Consider the following 13,414-nt stretch of genomic DNA (forward strand, 5'->3'; position numbering starts at 1 on the left):
ATGAATTTTCTTTAGAGAAAAATGTGCATTTTAAGTGCAGAAATTCTCCTAACTGTCTTGCTCATATGCCTCTTCTAAAACACATTGGCATTTCCAGGAACATGAAAGCCTACAGTTGGTACAGCAGTTGAGGCACTGAGCTAAACTCCATACAAATCATTGTCATTGAACTCTCACAACAGTATGACAGCGATATTATTATGACCACTTTCCTGAAGACCGTGAAGCTCACAAAAAATAATGTCACATACCTATTCAAGGAAGAGTCACACTCAAACCTACATCTTTAGGACCTTAAAATTTTGTTCCACGGCTTAGGCGAAAAGGCCCAACTGGGGGCATGTGGTTATTATTAATTTTAGGATTTGAGTCAGGACTCATCTCCTTTGCTACAGAAAAGTCCTGCCTTCTATTTGATGCCCGTGCACGCAGCCAGGAGGCATGTATGCCCATCGGTGACATGAGGAGGGATGGGCTCTCTGAACGGCGAAGGTACAACCTGATGCCTTCCCCGTATGATTGTAAACCTTTCTGAGGTGACCCATTGAAAAAGCTAGTCAGTTCTACAAAGAGATTAAATCACTGATTCCTCAACGATGGAATTAGCAAATCACTAAAACAGGATTATCCCCGTTTGTTATTTTAATTCCTATAACAAGTATTTATTAATCAACTATTATGTGCCAGAAATGATGCTAGCCCCTAGAGATACAGTAGTGGGTACTATTAGTTTCATACTCCGCTCTGATTTGCTTCAGACGTTTTAACTCTTTGCTACACATAGATGGGCTTGTAACACCTGCCTATATATATATATATATATATATATATATATATATATATATATTTTATTTCTTTTCAGTGTAACAGTATTCATTGTTTTTGTACCACACCCAGTGCTCCACGCAATCCATATCCTCCCTAATACCCACCACCTGATTCCCCCAACCTCCCACCCCCCACCCCTTCAAAACCCTCAGATTGTTTTTCAGAGTCCATAGTCTCTCATCACCTGCCTATAATTTAAAATGCATTTCTATTTGATGATAATACATAGTTCCTTGCACCCCAATTCTGTTCATTATTAGCAATTTATTCTAGTCATGTATAATATAAATTCACACTCATTATATTTATTTTCATGATTCTCCCCCATTCTTTTTTCTTTTTTTTTTTTAATTTTATTTATTCATTTATTTGACACAGAGAGAGAGACACAGAGAGAGAGGGAACACAGGCGGGGGTTGGGAGAGGGAGAAGCAGGCTCCCTGCTGACCAGGGAGCCTAATGAGGGGCTCGATTCTGGGACCCCGAGATCATGACCTGAGCCAAAGGCAGACGCCCACCAACTGAGCCCGCAGGTGCCCGTCTTTTATTTTTCTTGCAGCCAAAAAAGCTTTGTTCCAAAGTGCGCGTCATCAGCACGAACTCCCACCTGACTGATGAAAAGACTCGAATCACACGACGGAGAGCTCAGGCAGATACCCTTTATAAACTGTCAATATGAAGTGTTTCTTTGAAACATATAAATAATAAGAAATAAAAAGTGGTACGTACACTCACGTAAGAAGGTAATAACCATAAATTCCGGTATGACTGAACCATATGAAATTGGCAATACATAATTTTAAACTACAAAAATGGCAATTTCATATGCTTCAACCTGATATTTACTTTGACTCTTCTCCCTGAACCGGGTTACATACTATCACTAAACAACCAGAGTGTCCACCCAAAGTCTTTCACTGAGTAAAATTCTTTTTCAAAGGTATCATAACACTAACTTCTCTGACAAACCCTAACAGCATCCCACATGCTAATTCTGAATACGCCCCATCACTGAAAAGATTTCTGATTTATTCTGTCCTGGTCGATAACTGAAGTACAAAGTCAATCTGTACAAACTGAGGTACAAAATCCATTTTCTGTTAACATGATTTGAGAGCTAAAGCTAATATTCCGTATATATCAAATATAAATCCCACACCATTAAAAGGAAAAAAAAAAAAACTATAACCAGAAGAGCTCACTAAATATAATTAAAGAAAAATATTAGGAGTCTGAAAGGGCTGAAGGGCAAAAGGAAAAAAACAAAAAGCTAAGTCTTTTAGGACTACAAAAGTTAAAGATTTGTTTTTCTCTAAATTTGTTAAAGACAATCTGTCTCTGGGTTGAGAACTTGCTTGCAAAGTCTCTGCCTAGAGCAAGATATTCAGAGCCAACTTGTTAACTCCTAATAAAACAAGGCTTGGAAGGAAAATGCTTCCAGCCCCATAAGCAAAGTGTACCAGCCAGCCCTGTGATAATACCATACGACTGGTTTTCTTAGGTGTATTTTCCCCTTATTATCAACTTCCTTTTTCCATCATATAAGATCCACAAAAATATATACATCTACCATAAAGCACTTGAAGCTGGACACCTCTGTGCTTTGGCAAAAAAAGCTCAGAGGACCTATTATGTTCCATGGAAAAAGTGTTATTCACTTTCACCCTTATTATAATCTCAGCCCTCCCCATCTGAACACCACTGTCCCTTTGGTTTGATAACGTTGACCATTTCAAGTATTCCTGGAGCTTTCTGTATAGGTTAAAGCTAATTACATCTAATAATATCTTTGTTTTTATTCTTTATTTTAATCTGAAACTGTAATTTCAGAGGTGAGTTCAGCACAAGAGAAAAAAAAAACAGCATTTCAGAAACTTAATATTATTGTTTAGGAGCATTCTACCTTTGCCAGTTGGCATTCTGTGTGTATTAATTCTTTAATTCAACCAATTAAAGAAAAGTTAATCAAAGAAAAAATAAACCCATAATTCACTCTTTTCCATTGGCCTTTCTCTTTGCTTTTTACAGGACTTAAATATTTCAGGCCATTATTTCAAGGAAAATATTCAATAAACTAGCTGGAAAAACCTCAAAGGGATGCTTTTTGTAGGCTACATATATGGTCCCTAATTTTTACTTAACAAAGGTGTTACTGTCTTTTTCAGTGGAATTGACTATTGCTAAATCTTTAGCTCAATAATAACTAATAGAAAAAAAGAATGATTTTAACCCATTACTAATTTGCTAAGGACATTTGTAATATGAATTAAACAAGCAAAGATTGTCTTTTTTCTCTCAACTGAGACATCGGATAGCAAATAAGATTAGTCATAATATCATATGTGTACAAATAAAACTGTCTTAAATGCATATGTTCAAATAAGTTCATATATTCAATTCAATTCGATTACTATTTACTAAAATAAGTCCTTACAATGTTCAAAGTCCTATGTTCATAGGAATCTGAGGAGAGCACAAAATGGATGTGTCCCTAAGATGTTCTTTGAAAAAACCTGCAGTCTAGTAGTGGGATTATTCAAAACTAAGTCAAGGGGTGCCACGGTGGCTCAGTCCTTTAAAGGTCTGGCTCTTGGTTTCAGCTCAGGGTTGTGGGACGGAGCCCAGGGTCAGAATCTGCACTCAGGGGAAGTCTGGTTTAGATTCTCCCTCTAGCTCTTCCCCTCCCTCCCCCACCCCTACATGCACAAATTCTCTCTCTCTCTCTCAAATAAATAAATCTTTAAAAAAAAAAAAAATAAGTCAGGCACCTGGGTGGCTCAGCAGATTAAGCCTCTGCCTTCGGCTCAGGTCATGATCTCAGGGTCCTGGGATCGAGTCCCGCATCGGGCTCTCTGCTCTGCAGGGAGCCTGCTTCCCTCTCTGTCTCTGCCTGCCTCTCTGTCTACTTGTGATCTGTCTCTGTCAAATAAATAAATAAAATCTTTTTTAAAAAAAATGAGTCAAGGTTACTATAGAACATGGAACTTAGAAAGGTGACAGCTTGAAAGGCCTGACGTTAGAACTCATCGCCTGACTTAAATTCTATAGGAGTCCAGATTCATCTACTTCCTTAGGAATTCGGGATTCCTAAATCAGATCATCTCAAATTCCTGCAAAAGGTGAAATGAAGGCCTATCACCAGTCAGGTGAATGACGAGTTCAACCGTGTCGAGCACAGGCAATTCTCACGTTCATCCTATAGCTTCTTACATAGCATTTGTACTTAGCTTTGAGCACCCTGTGAATTTCAGTGCTTTTCAGCTTTTAACTGTAAATCATCGAAGAAAAAATAAAAAATTTTTATTTAATTGATCAGAAAGCTAGAGAATTCTCTGACTCTAACCCACTGATTTTCCCAAAATAAGATGATGTCACCACAATCATACTAGATTTTTAACAAGCCGGACATCTCCTGGTCTACCTAAAAACTCATTTCACAACTCTGTAGGTTCTTCATCTGGGCAGGACAAATGGAAATCTGAAACTCTGAGAACTCTAAAGCACACTGTAAGAAAAAGCTAAGAACTAAAGAGACCTGAACCTCCATAAAGCCCTAACTGTGTCACCTCCTTCAGTTCCCTATGCTCCCACTGTGACCCAAATACGGTTGGTCCAGAATCTGTCTCAGGCATTCTCCTCACCAAACCCCATCCCAACCATTCTCTCTCACTGCAGATAATCACAACAGCCCCCTACAGTGTAAGACGCCCCATTCTTCACCCTTCCCTCCATCTTCAAAACCTGTCTCCTCGTCCATCTTCTTCCCTTTAGGTTCTAAAGACAACATGGCTATTTCTCTTTCCCTTAAAGGCCAAGCATCTTCTGTGCCTCAGATCCCACTTTCCTTGTTTGTGAGCTCCTGCTTGTCACCCGTCTCCCTCTCCCGAGCCTTTGCCTCCACCGGCTCCACTGTCTCTCTCTTGAATATGGGGGACAGGGCAGGGAGTATGTGTTAAACTTAATCCTAATGCTGCAGTTAGCTGTTTTATATCCTTTCCTGACTAAGCCAGTGTCTTCTCTCCTCATTGCCATGCCACCTTCCCTTCTTAGCTGCATATATGCTCCCTTTGTTGTCACACTATGAAGAAACAGCTCCCTCCAATGTAATCATGGTCCCCTTTTTGCCAAAGCTAAGAACCTCCAAATATCTCTTCCCCTTCTCCTCCTCTTGGCACCCTTGATAACATTTCTCCAGTAGTAACCCATCTTGCCTGGCCTCCATGAAATCTCACTTTCTTCCTAACCATATCTTCTTAACCCATGGCCCTTTTCTTCTCAAAGCTTCCAATCTCCTCCTGTGCTCATCTTCTTCTTTTAGCGAATGCTCTTTGGGTGGGATTTTAACTATCATGTCAAAAACACTGACTCCAAAATTCATTCTCTAGTCCTGTCCAATGGTCAGCTAGTTCCACATCTTGAATGGCCCAGTGGATATCTCTACCTAGTTCCCCAACTCTCAATAAGTTATAAGCAATGGATCAATTTATATTGTCCTATCTCTGTCAAAACTATGAAGAGTCACTTAAGCTCAAAACCTTGAATTCTACTTTGATTTATTTTTCTCGCTCCCACACATATCTGGCACTGGCCGTTTCTCTTTCTCACTGCTGCCATCAAAAGCCAAGGCCTCCCTTTCCTATCTTTACTTGCACAGATGGCCGCAATAGATTCTATTTTGCCGACTTCCTCCCAGGTGCACCTACTGCCCTATCCCTCCCACCTGCCTCCTCCCTGCCATACACACTCACCCCCACACACAGAGGACTGCTAAAGAAATTTCTTTTTTATATCACCATTTACATGGTATTACTCCCTTGCTGAAAAACTTTCACCAATTCTCAATATACCTCAACCGCTTTCAGAGTTCCCCAAGGTAAGGTCCCAACCTTATTTTTTCATCATTAGAACACCAATATTACCCCCAGCCAGATGCCCCAAAAATCTCAGCTCCTTTACCAACGTTTGATGCTATCAACCCCACCCCTAGCTTTTCAGTTTCACCAATTAAAATGTTAGCCACCCCGGGCATCACAGGATAGTGCTGCGATAAAGGTACTGTCATTCTAGACAGAGTGAACAACCACCGATATTTTCTAGACATTCATGCTCTTTTGCACCTCTGCCTCTATACCGATGAACTTGGCAACTGCCTGAAGTGTTCTTCCTTCTCCTTCTCTCCTGGCAGAACTCGACTGTCCTTAAGGTGTAACTCATGCGCTGCTTTTCAAATTACCCTCCTCTCCGACCTAACACTTGTTAGGTAAAACTTACGGACCATTCTCTGTGCTACTATAACACAAGTTTATACTACTGCTCTACATTCGCCAGATGGAGGGCTGCCTCCCCTGCTAGGTTGACAGCGACCTAACTAGAGGCTGGAACCACATCTTATGTGCTCCTGGATGTTTCTCACTGCTTTTCGCCGTGAAAATGGCCTGTAGTAGAAACACTCACTAAACATTTAATTAAAATGAGTTCTGTAACTGTGACTAATTATTTCGCAAGGAGGGACTATGCAACGTTCCCTACTTAGAATCCTGCCAGGTATATAAAGTTGATGCTCAAACTAATTTTACAGATGCTGGCTTTTTGAAACCAAGAGCTGTGTCTTAAACTTCTTTCAAATAGTAATTATCTATGATAGATGAATGGATGGACAGAGGAGTAAGGAAAAAACATCATTTTCCCCTTTCCGTCCTTTCAAAGCGGCATCATAAATAGTATAAATATAAGGAGATAGCAAGTTCCTTTTTTTTCACCTACAAATCGTATTGTTGACAAAAGAATGCTTCACATGTTAACACTTATGCCCATTAATGAACAAACAAAGTTCAGGCCAAAGAAGGAGCTGTCAGGACAGCCAGAATGAGCTTCGTAAGATCCAAGCAAGGAACCGACCCGTGGCTCGGGGCCCTGGCATTTCCCCACACGCCAATCTTCCACTCCCGACACTACCAACGTGTTTCTAATCGGGAGGCCAAACAGGCTAATGTGAGTGACGAATGAACACCAGTGACTCTCACAGTAAAAAAAGCACAAGGCTCTTCCAATAACATGGAAAGCGGCTGGGAGTGATGTTTCTATTTCCACAAATATTTGTGTAAAATTTGTCTAAGTTCAAGGGTTTCTGCAGAAGCCAAGGACTTGACGTTGGCCTTACTTCAGGCAAGATACGGTACAGGCAGAGGGACCAAGTTCCTTGCCGCACACCTTTATTTCCATCCAAAGCTGAAAGAAAATCTCTCTCATGACTCAGAAAAATTAGGTAGACAGAAGTAAGTTGCTTTTACCTCATCAGAGCTAAACAACAGCAGAGGGAGAAGTCCCGGCCGTTGATTAAAGACATTGTCGTGACCACCGATACCGCCGTGGCTAAGCGGGGACTGCCTCGTGGAACCAGGTCAGGGGACATGGATTCTTCTATTCAACTCGGAGGCACCACTTTGTAAATGACACAATCATTTTTGGGTACAAGAGGTGCTTTAAATGTGGTAACATTATATCATTTCAGCTATAATGATCATAATTACTTATTTCTTTTAATCACAACCCACTTAACCACTTTAGTACAGAGGACTAGTTCAAGGAGTTTAATTTTCATTCAACATCTAATCTTTGTGTTTACTGAAACCCTTCACGGGCTTTGTTTACTGTCTGCTTGCTGGCCTGGACGTTTGATCTTGCAAGACTAGATCAGACAGGGTCAGATAAAATACTGATTACTAGAATAAACCAGGCTTGGAAAAGTAACACTGGTTTTTACAAATCCTCATGTCTTCCAGCTCTTTAATATTTTGCAAAATAAGTTCAAATAAATAAAATTAAGACAACTAACAATCAGGGGGTTCTTGAGCAATGATTGAGAAAAGAAAAGTGATGAGGATAATTTTGCTTTCTGGCCAAAATAGGGGGTTTGGTTAGGTCCGTTCATTGTAGTGGTGTTATTTTATGACACAAATAATTTTACAATATCCACGAGTATTTGTGTGAACTTGCAATGACCCCTTAATTCTTGTGACCAATGAAATAGTTGAGACTGACCTGACCAAAGATGACACTTCATTTGGCTTTTGGTGTCAGATGAAAAACACTTTAGATATGACATTATTTTAACTTATTAATTTTTAATTAGGAGACATTTAAAATATATGAGTCCTTCTTTGTTGAGGCACTTTTTTATTCTTAGAAGATGCCCTGCAGAAGCAGATTGACAGAGAGTATCATTTCCGATGGTACTTCATACATAATTGCCACTTAGTCTCATAAAAATGATGAGGCAACTTCATATCTACATAGTTAATAGAAAAGAGGTTAAAAAAATAAGTGTTTCATTAAAGTGTGCAGAACTTATGAAAGAAAAACTGATGGGGTAAATTCAACATAATCCCAAGAATTTTTGAAAATCATTTTGTAGCAGCATGAACGTTTCCAGGTCCCTGTGGATTATCCTTGTGTCCAACATTGAAACTCCTAAACATTAAACAACTGTTAATACTGGTCTTTTTTACCCCCTGCTTTTACACAGAATGTAGATTTTCTTTTCCTCATACTTGGGAGCTTATGAGCTCTACACGGTAAAATCGAGGCAAGAAGCAATTACAGTATGAGATGAACAGCAATATAAAATACTGTCTAAACCAACCTACTACCCTATCTACCCACCAAAAATTCCTGGTTCTGGATGTTAAATTCATAGTTCTGGATGTTAAAAGCAGAGGATGCCAGCCGTCTCTCCCCATCCATCCCGAGTTAACACTAACGATAACTCAAAAATGTCTGTGTCAACCATGATTGTCTTTGAAATTAAAGAAAAAAGGTAAACACAATGTACTCTGCTGTGATCACTGGGGAAAATAAAGTTAACAGGCTAAGCCAAACTAACTTAGGACATTTTAAAGAATAAGTGTAAATAGTTTAGCTGTAATAACAACAAATTCAAAAAATGCGCATTAAAATGTTTACTTCCAAATTCAGACAATTCCATTTGTATATCGTTTTTACATCTGTTTTTAATGATATCAAATTATTGATTGTTCATTTTTCTCATATTTATTTAAGCATTAACTATAGAATTTGCAATCTGATCCCTTTTTTTAATCCTACTGTAGACTTTTATTTTTGCCAGGTTTTAGTCGTATTTACTTTGATCTTTCCGAGTATATAATTATTTTACTGTTTATTTATTTCTATGAGAAGAGAAAAAAATTTTGACCTAGGAGATCTATATGTGGCAATTTGTAACAGAATCGCATAGCTTATGTTAGGAAATCATGGTTTTGATTAAGAAGCAACCATTTAGTTCCCACTGTTTTATTAAAACAGACATTAGCAGATAATAGGAAACATATTTAACAATGAATGTAGTTGCATTTAGTTTGGGACATTAGTAAGTTAGCATGAGATTTTCTTCTATACGTTGTATCAGCCAGGCTACATGTAAATTGGTAATTTGGGGGTCGAAACGGGGGAGGTAGGGGGGCAAGGAAGGACACGACACTCCAACTGCCAGGTTCGCAGGAAGAGCCCTAAGGTAGAATGCTGCTTTTGCTATTACTCATTCCCAGATCTGAAACTCATTCCTTGTCTTTCTCATTTTGAAAATGGATGGACACAAACAGAAATGTTACAAACAAAATCATTCCTTTCCCATGAGAAGTGGATTCTACTCGATGGGAACTCCCACGGTGACATCTATTCATAGCACAAAGCTTCTTTCAGATGAAATGTGCCTGGATAGGTCCGACACTGCCTTTTCCCTGAGGGTCGAAAGTTAATAAAATATACTTCTCTGGGTGTTTATTTTCTGTACACCATTATACCTGCCACGAATTCTTTGTTTTTCCTCCCACTCCCTTGGTTGATGAATCAACACCACTTGAACTGTTTTACGGCAGCTTGTGTTTACTTCACACATACCTTAACCTTCCCTTTTCTCCTCCTACTGACACACACACACATGCACACACACACTTCTCAACAGCAATGACTGGCTCCATCTCCTTGAACAGCAAGTGCACAGAGTGTCTGGCAGCCTCTTCAGGTGTGGGTCCTTGACCTCCTGATTGAAATCAAGGTCTCAGTCCGCTTTTATGACACTTAAGATTTAACTGTGCATTTACTATCTTGGGGAAAAAAAGAGCTTAAAGAATTGAATCTCTAAGAGAGAAAAAAAAGTAGAAGATATAAGTGTTCGTGTATGTGTGTGTCGCATGCGCGTGTGCTCGCGCGCGCACACACACACACACACACACACACGGGTTCTGTAGTGGCAATTCTGAAAACACTAGAGTGGAGAGCTTCTGAATCTGGAATTACACTCCAGCCTATTACAAGACGGCTCTCTCTTCCTTTCCTCTTCCGACAGCAAGTAAATGGGATCTAACAAATGACCTTGACGCTGCAGGATTCTTTTGATTTTTAGCCAAAGAGGATATGTTCAAACACTTCAACAGTCTTACTTTAAAAGAAAAACTTGGAGACAACACTTAGAGAAAAGAAACCCTTCTGAACTACACAATCTCGTCTTATAATGAGGAGATATTCATCTTATCCTGTCTGAGAGTTAATATTAGTAATATTGTAAAGCAAGTGCCTAAAGTAGAACCTTCATGCTTCTAAGAATTTTAGGATGCTGAAGAGAAATGGATCTTAATTCAATTTTCAGTGCACTTTAACTCCTCCTGGGTAGTTCAACATCTTGACTTTCCTTATAAACTGGATATTTGGAATAAAATGCTCTCAGTCTTTTGTAATCAGAAATGTGCTGCCGATGCATGTAAAGTTCACGCCCTCAAAAGGTAACCCAGGAAACAGGATCCCAAACACTAAATGGCCAACAAGCGTTACTTCAATCCCACCTCCCTGGAGGACACCGGCGGGTAGTAAAACAAATAATTCATCTTTTACTTTTACCTGCCCACCGTAAATGGTCATCTGAACCTCGGATGGGGGCAGGGAACTTTCAGCAAGGCTGTGAATACCTATAGTAGGGCTTGATGGATGACGTTATAACCATGAGAAAACAGGGCCGGACCCTCGACCATCCAAGAGTCCCAAAGTCCGCTCAGGGGCTGGTGGCATCTGCATTTGAATAGCATCTGAGTTGGGTTGGAACCTCAGAATGTTTCCAACATTGACATATTTGCACAGAAAAAAGATCACTGGTACATTTGAAGGGCTGGATGGTGTAAACAGCACACCACGTATCATACAGGACACTGTATTTTCAGGACCAGATACATCTCCACATTTACCATATTACTGCTAGTACTACCGTTACTATTAATTATTATTTTAGCATTCTAGTGTTACAGATATTATTTATTAAGAGGTTTCTTTATGCCAGTATTAACCTAATTAGTCCTCACAGCTAGTGAATGATTCAGATACTTTCATTGTTTCAATTTTCAGATGAGGAGACTGAATCTTGGTGAAGGTAAATAACTTGCTGAAACACACACTAGCAAAAGGGAGAACAGAAATTTGAACACAAGGCTGCTTTACAACAGAGTCCCTTTGACAGAGCCGAGACCACTGTTCTGGAACTGTCACCAAATAAACACATCAAAACTCCATTTCTAACCAAAGATTTCCTGATACCACAGCCAGCAGTCATTTCAATTTGTTAATTGGTACTTGAACTATCAAGTGCAGATTAATCCACAATGACTGCTTTTGAATTTCCATTAATCTATTAATGGAAATGATTTATTGTTTGAGCTTTTTAAATAGACATGCCTATCTGAAATAAACCATTTCAAATATTTCTAAAAATCTTGGCCTTGCACATGCATCGCTTACGAAAATGGTCAACTTCACGTATTAGGCATCAAATTTTACTTTAGTTCTAATACCATCTTAGTTTTAAGGGAGCTAATTAGGATCTCCTATAGGAAATATTAAGAAACTTACCTTGGTAAAAATTATACATATAATTTTATAAAAGTGTATACAGATAATTAGCATAAACTCCAAAGAACCAATACTTCATTGACCTAAGAAACTAAAAATAGGCTTTAAAAACAAAAATGTCAGTTTACCTTTAATCTTCTTATACTTCTTATACCATCTCCCAAACTCCTGGCACTTGGTTGCTGACACGTTGGCATAATATGTGCTATTTACAATGGATGAAATCATACTCTGAAAAGAAACAGGAAATAGTAGTTATGTTTTCCACCATCAAGTACTTCTTTTTAGGGGTAAGAAGTCTCGCCCACACCTACCTCCGTTGTCTTTTAAATCTGAAGTAGTCATCCTCCTGCAAACTAAACTATCAAACATCAAACACGATTACCAAAATTTACTCTTTCTTTAACTTCTACTTGTATGATGACAGTGTTTTCTCCAAAAAGCCAACCTTGGGGCAATCAATGTCAAAGATGGAGGAGGCAGGACATCTGTACAGATTAGATACAAAGGGAGAGAACAGTTGTGACTTAGGAGCAGAGTAAAAGGTGAGATCAGATGCTCCAGCACTGGTAATTCAAATAATGCCTTTCAGATGTTTCTGTTCTGCTTCCAACTGCAACAAGCTTACACAGCCAAGAATCTGAGAACATCCGTGCTACACACTGCAGAACAACATTTAGGGAAATAAGTTAAATTAATATAATTTATAGAAACGTGTGATTAGCACTTGTGTGAAAATGCACCAAATGAAAAAATTAACAGTGCTATTTTAGAGCAGGAGAAACTAAACATAACACTTGTACTGTGTTTCACCCAAAAATGAATCAAAGCTCAAACTCTCTGAGTGCTTAAGTACCTCATTCCTTCTTGCTTTTCATCCCTTCTCCCTCCTCAGCTCTAGCCTTGAGCTGATTTGTTGGTAAATGGGACGGACAGGAAAGAGAAGAGTATAACCCGACTTGGCACTAAAATATTAAATTATAATTGCACACCTTGAATGCAATTTCCTACAGGTATGTTTTCAGTCAATACGGCATGTTTGGACCAACATTTGTAACAGATGTTAATTTATATACCTGAACTGACTGTGATAATACAGTCACAAATTTATACAGAGATTTTTACTTCACAAACTCTATCTAAAAACAAATGGACATAAACTCAAGAGATCCAAATGGCTTCTGTAAGGTCTTATATCTTGCCTTTGAAATTTCACCGTTCTTCAAAAAGGTATCTCCAGATAAGGATGGAACAGCTGTGTAAAATCTCAAAACTTCGAATGGTATTTCTTCAGAGTAGTCACAATAAAGAAGATAACCATAAATCAAGCCAACAGCAAGTTATTTAGTGAGAGGTTCAAACACCAGCAAATAGTACTGCATAGACTCCCATTTAAAACAGTTCCCTCACTGAGCCCATAAAGTCCCTCTTTTTCAAAAATCACTATGCAGTGCTGGTGGGGGAGGGGAGTTCTAATTCAATTCACAGAAACCTCTTTGGCCCTTTCTACATAGCAGATGGCTAACCTCCCCCGGTTGCTGGTCTCTAAATGACAATTCTGTTCTCTAAGGGGAGATAGTAAGAATCTTTTTAATCTGAGGATCTGAACACAGTCCTGGGAACACAAAGATCCGGTATCACCTGACTGTATCACCAAACTTCCAGATCCTTCTGC

General features: G+C 39.0%; 1 protein-coding gene across 9 annotated transcripts in view; it reads right to left on the reverse strand.

The window, feature by feature from the left end:
* SATB2 (SATB homeobox 2) overlaps window positions 1-13,414 on the reverse strand; it is a 198,631-nt gene that overhangs the window by 83,949 nt on the left and 101,268 nt on the right. For all 9 annotated transcript variants that reach the window (XM_032354415.1, XM_032354413.1, XM_032354414.1 and 6 more), the window contains one exon: window positions 11,868-11,970. In XM_032354415.1, the coding sequence (XP_032210306.1) occupies window positions 11,868-11,970 (103 nt within the window). The remainder of the gene's footprint in view (window positions 1-11,867; window positions 11,971-13,414) is intronic.

This window comes from Mustela erminea, chromosome 8 (genome assembly GCF_009829155.1).
Source record: "Mustela erminea isolate mMusErm1 chromosome 8, mMusErm1.Pri, whole genome shotgun sequence".
Lineage (NCBI taxonomy): Eukaryota > Metazoa > Chordata > Mammalia > Carnivora > Mustelidae > Mustela > Mustela erminea.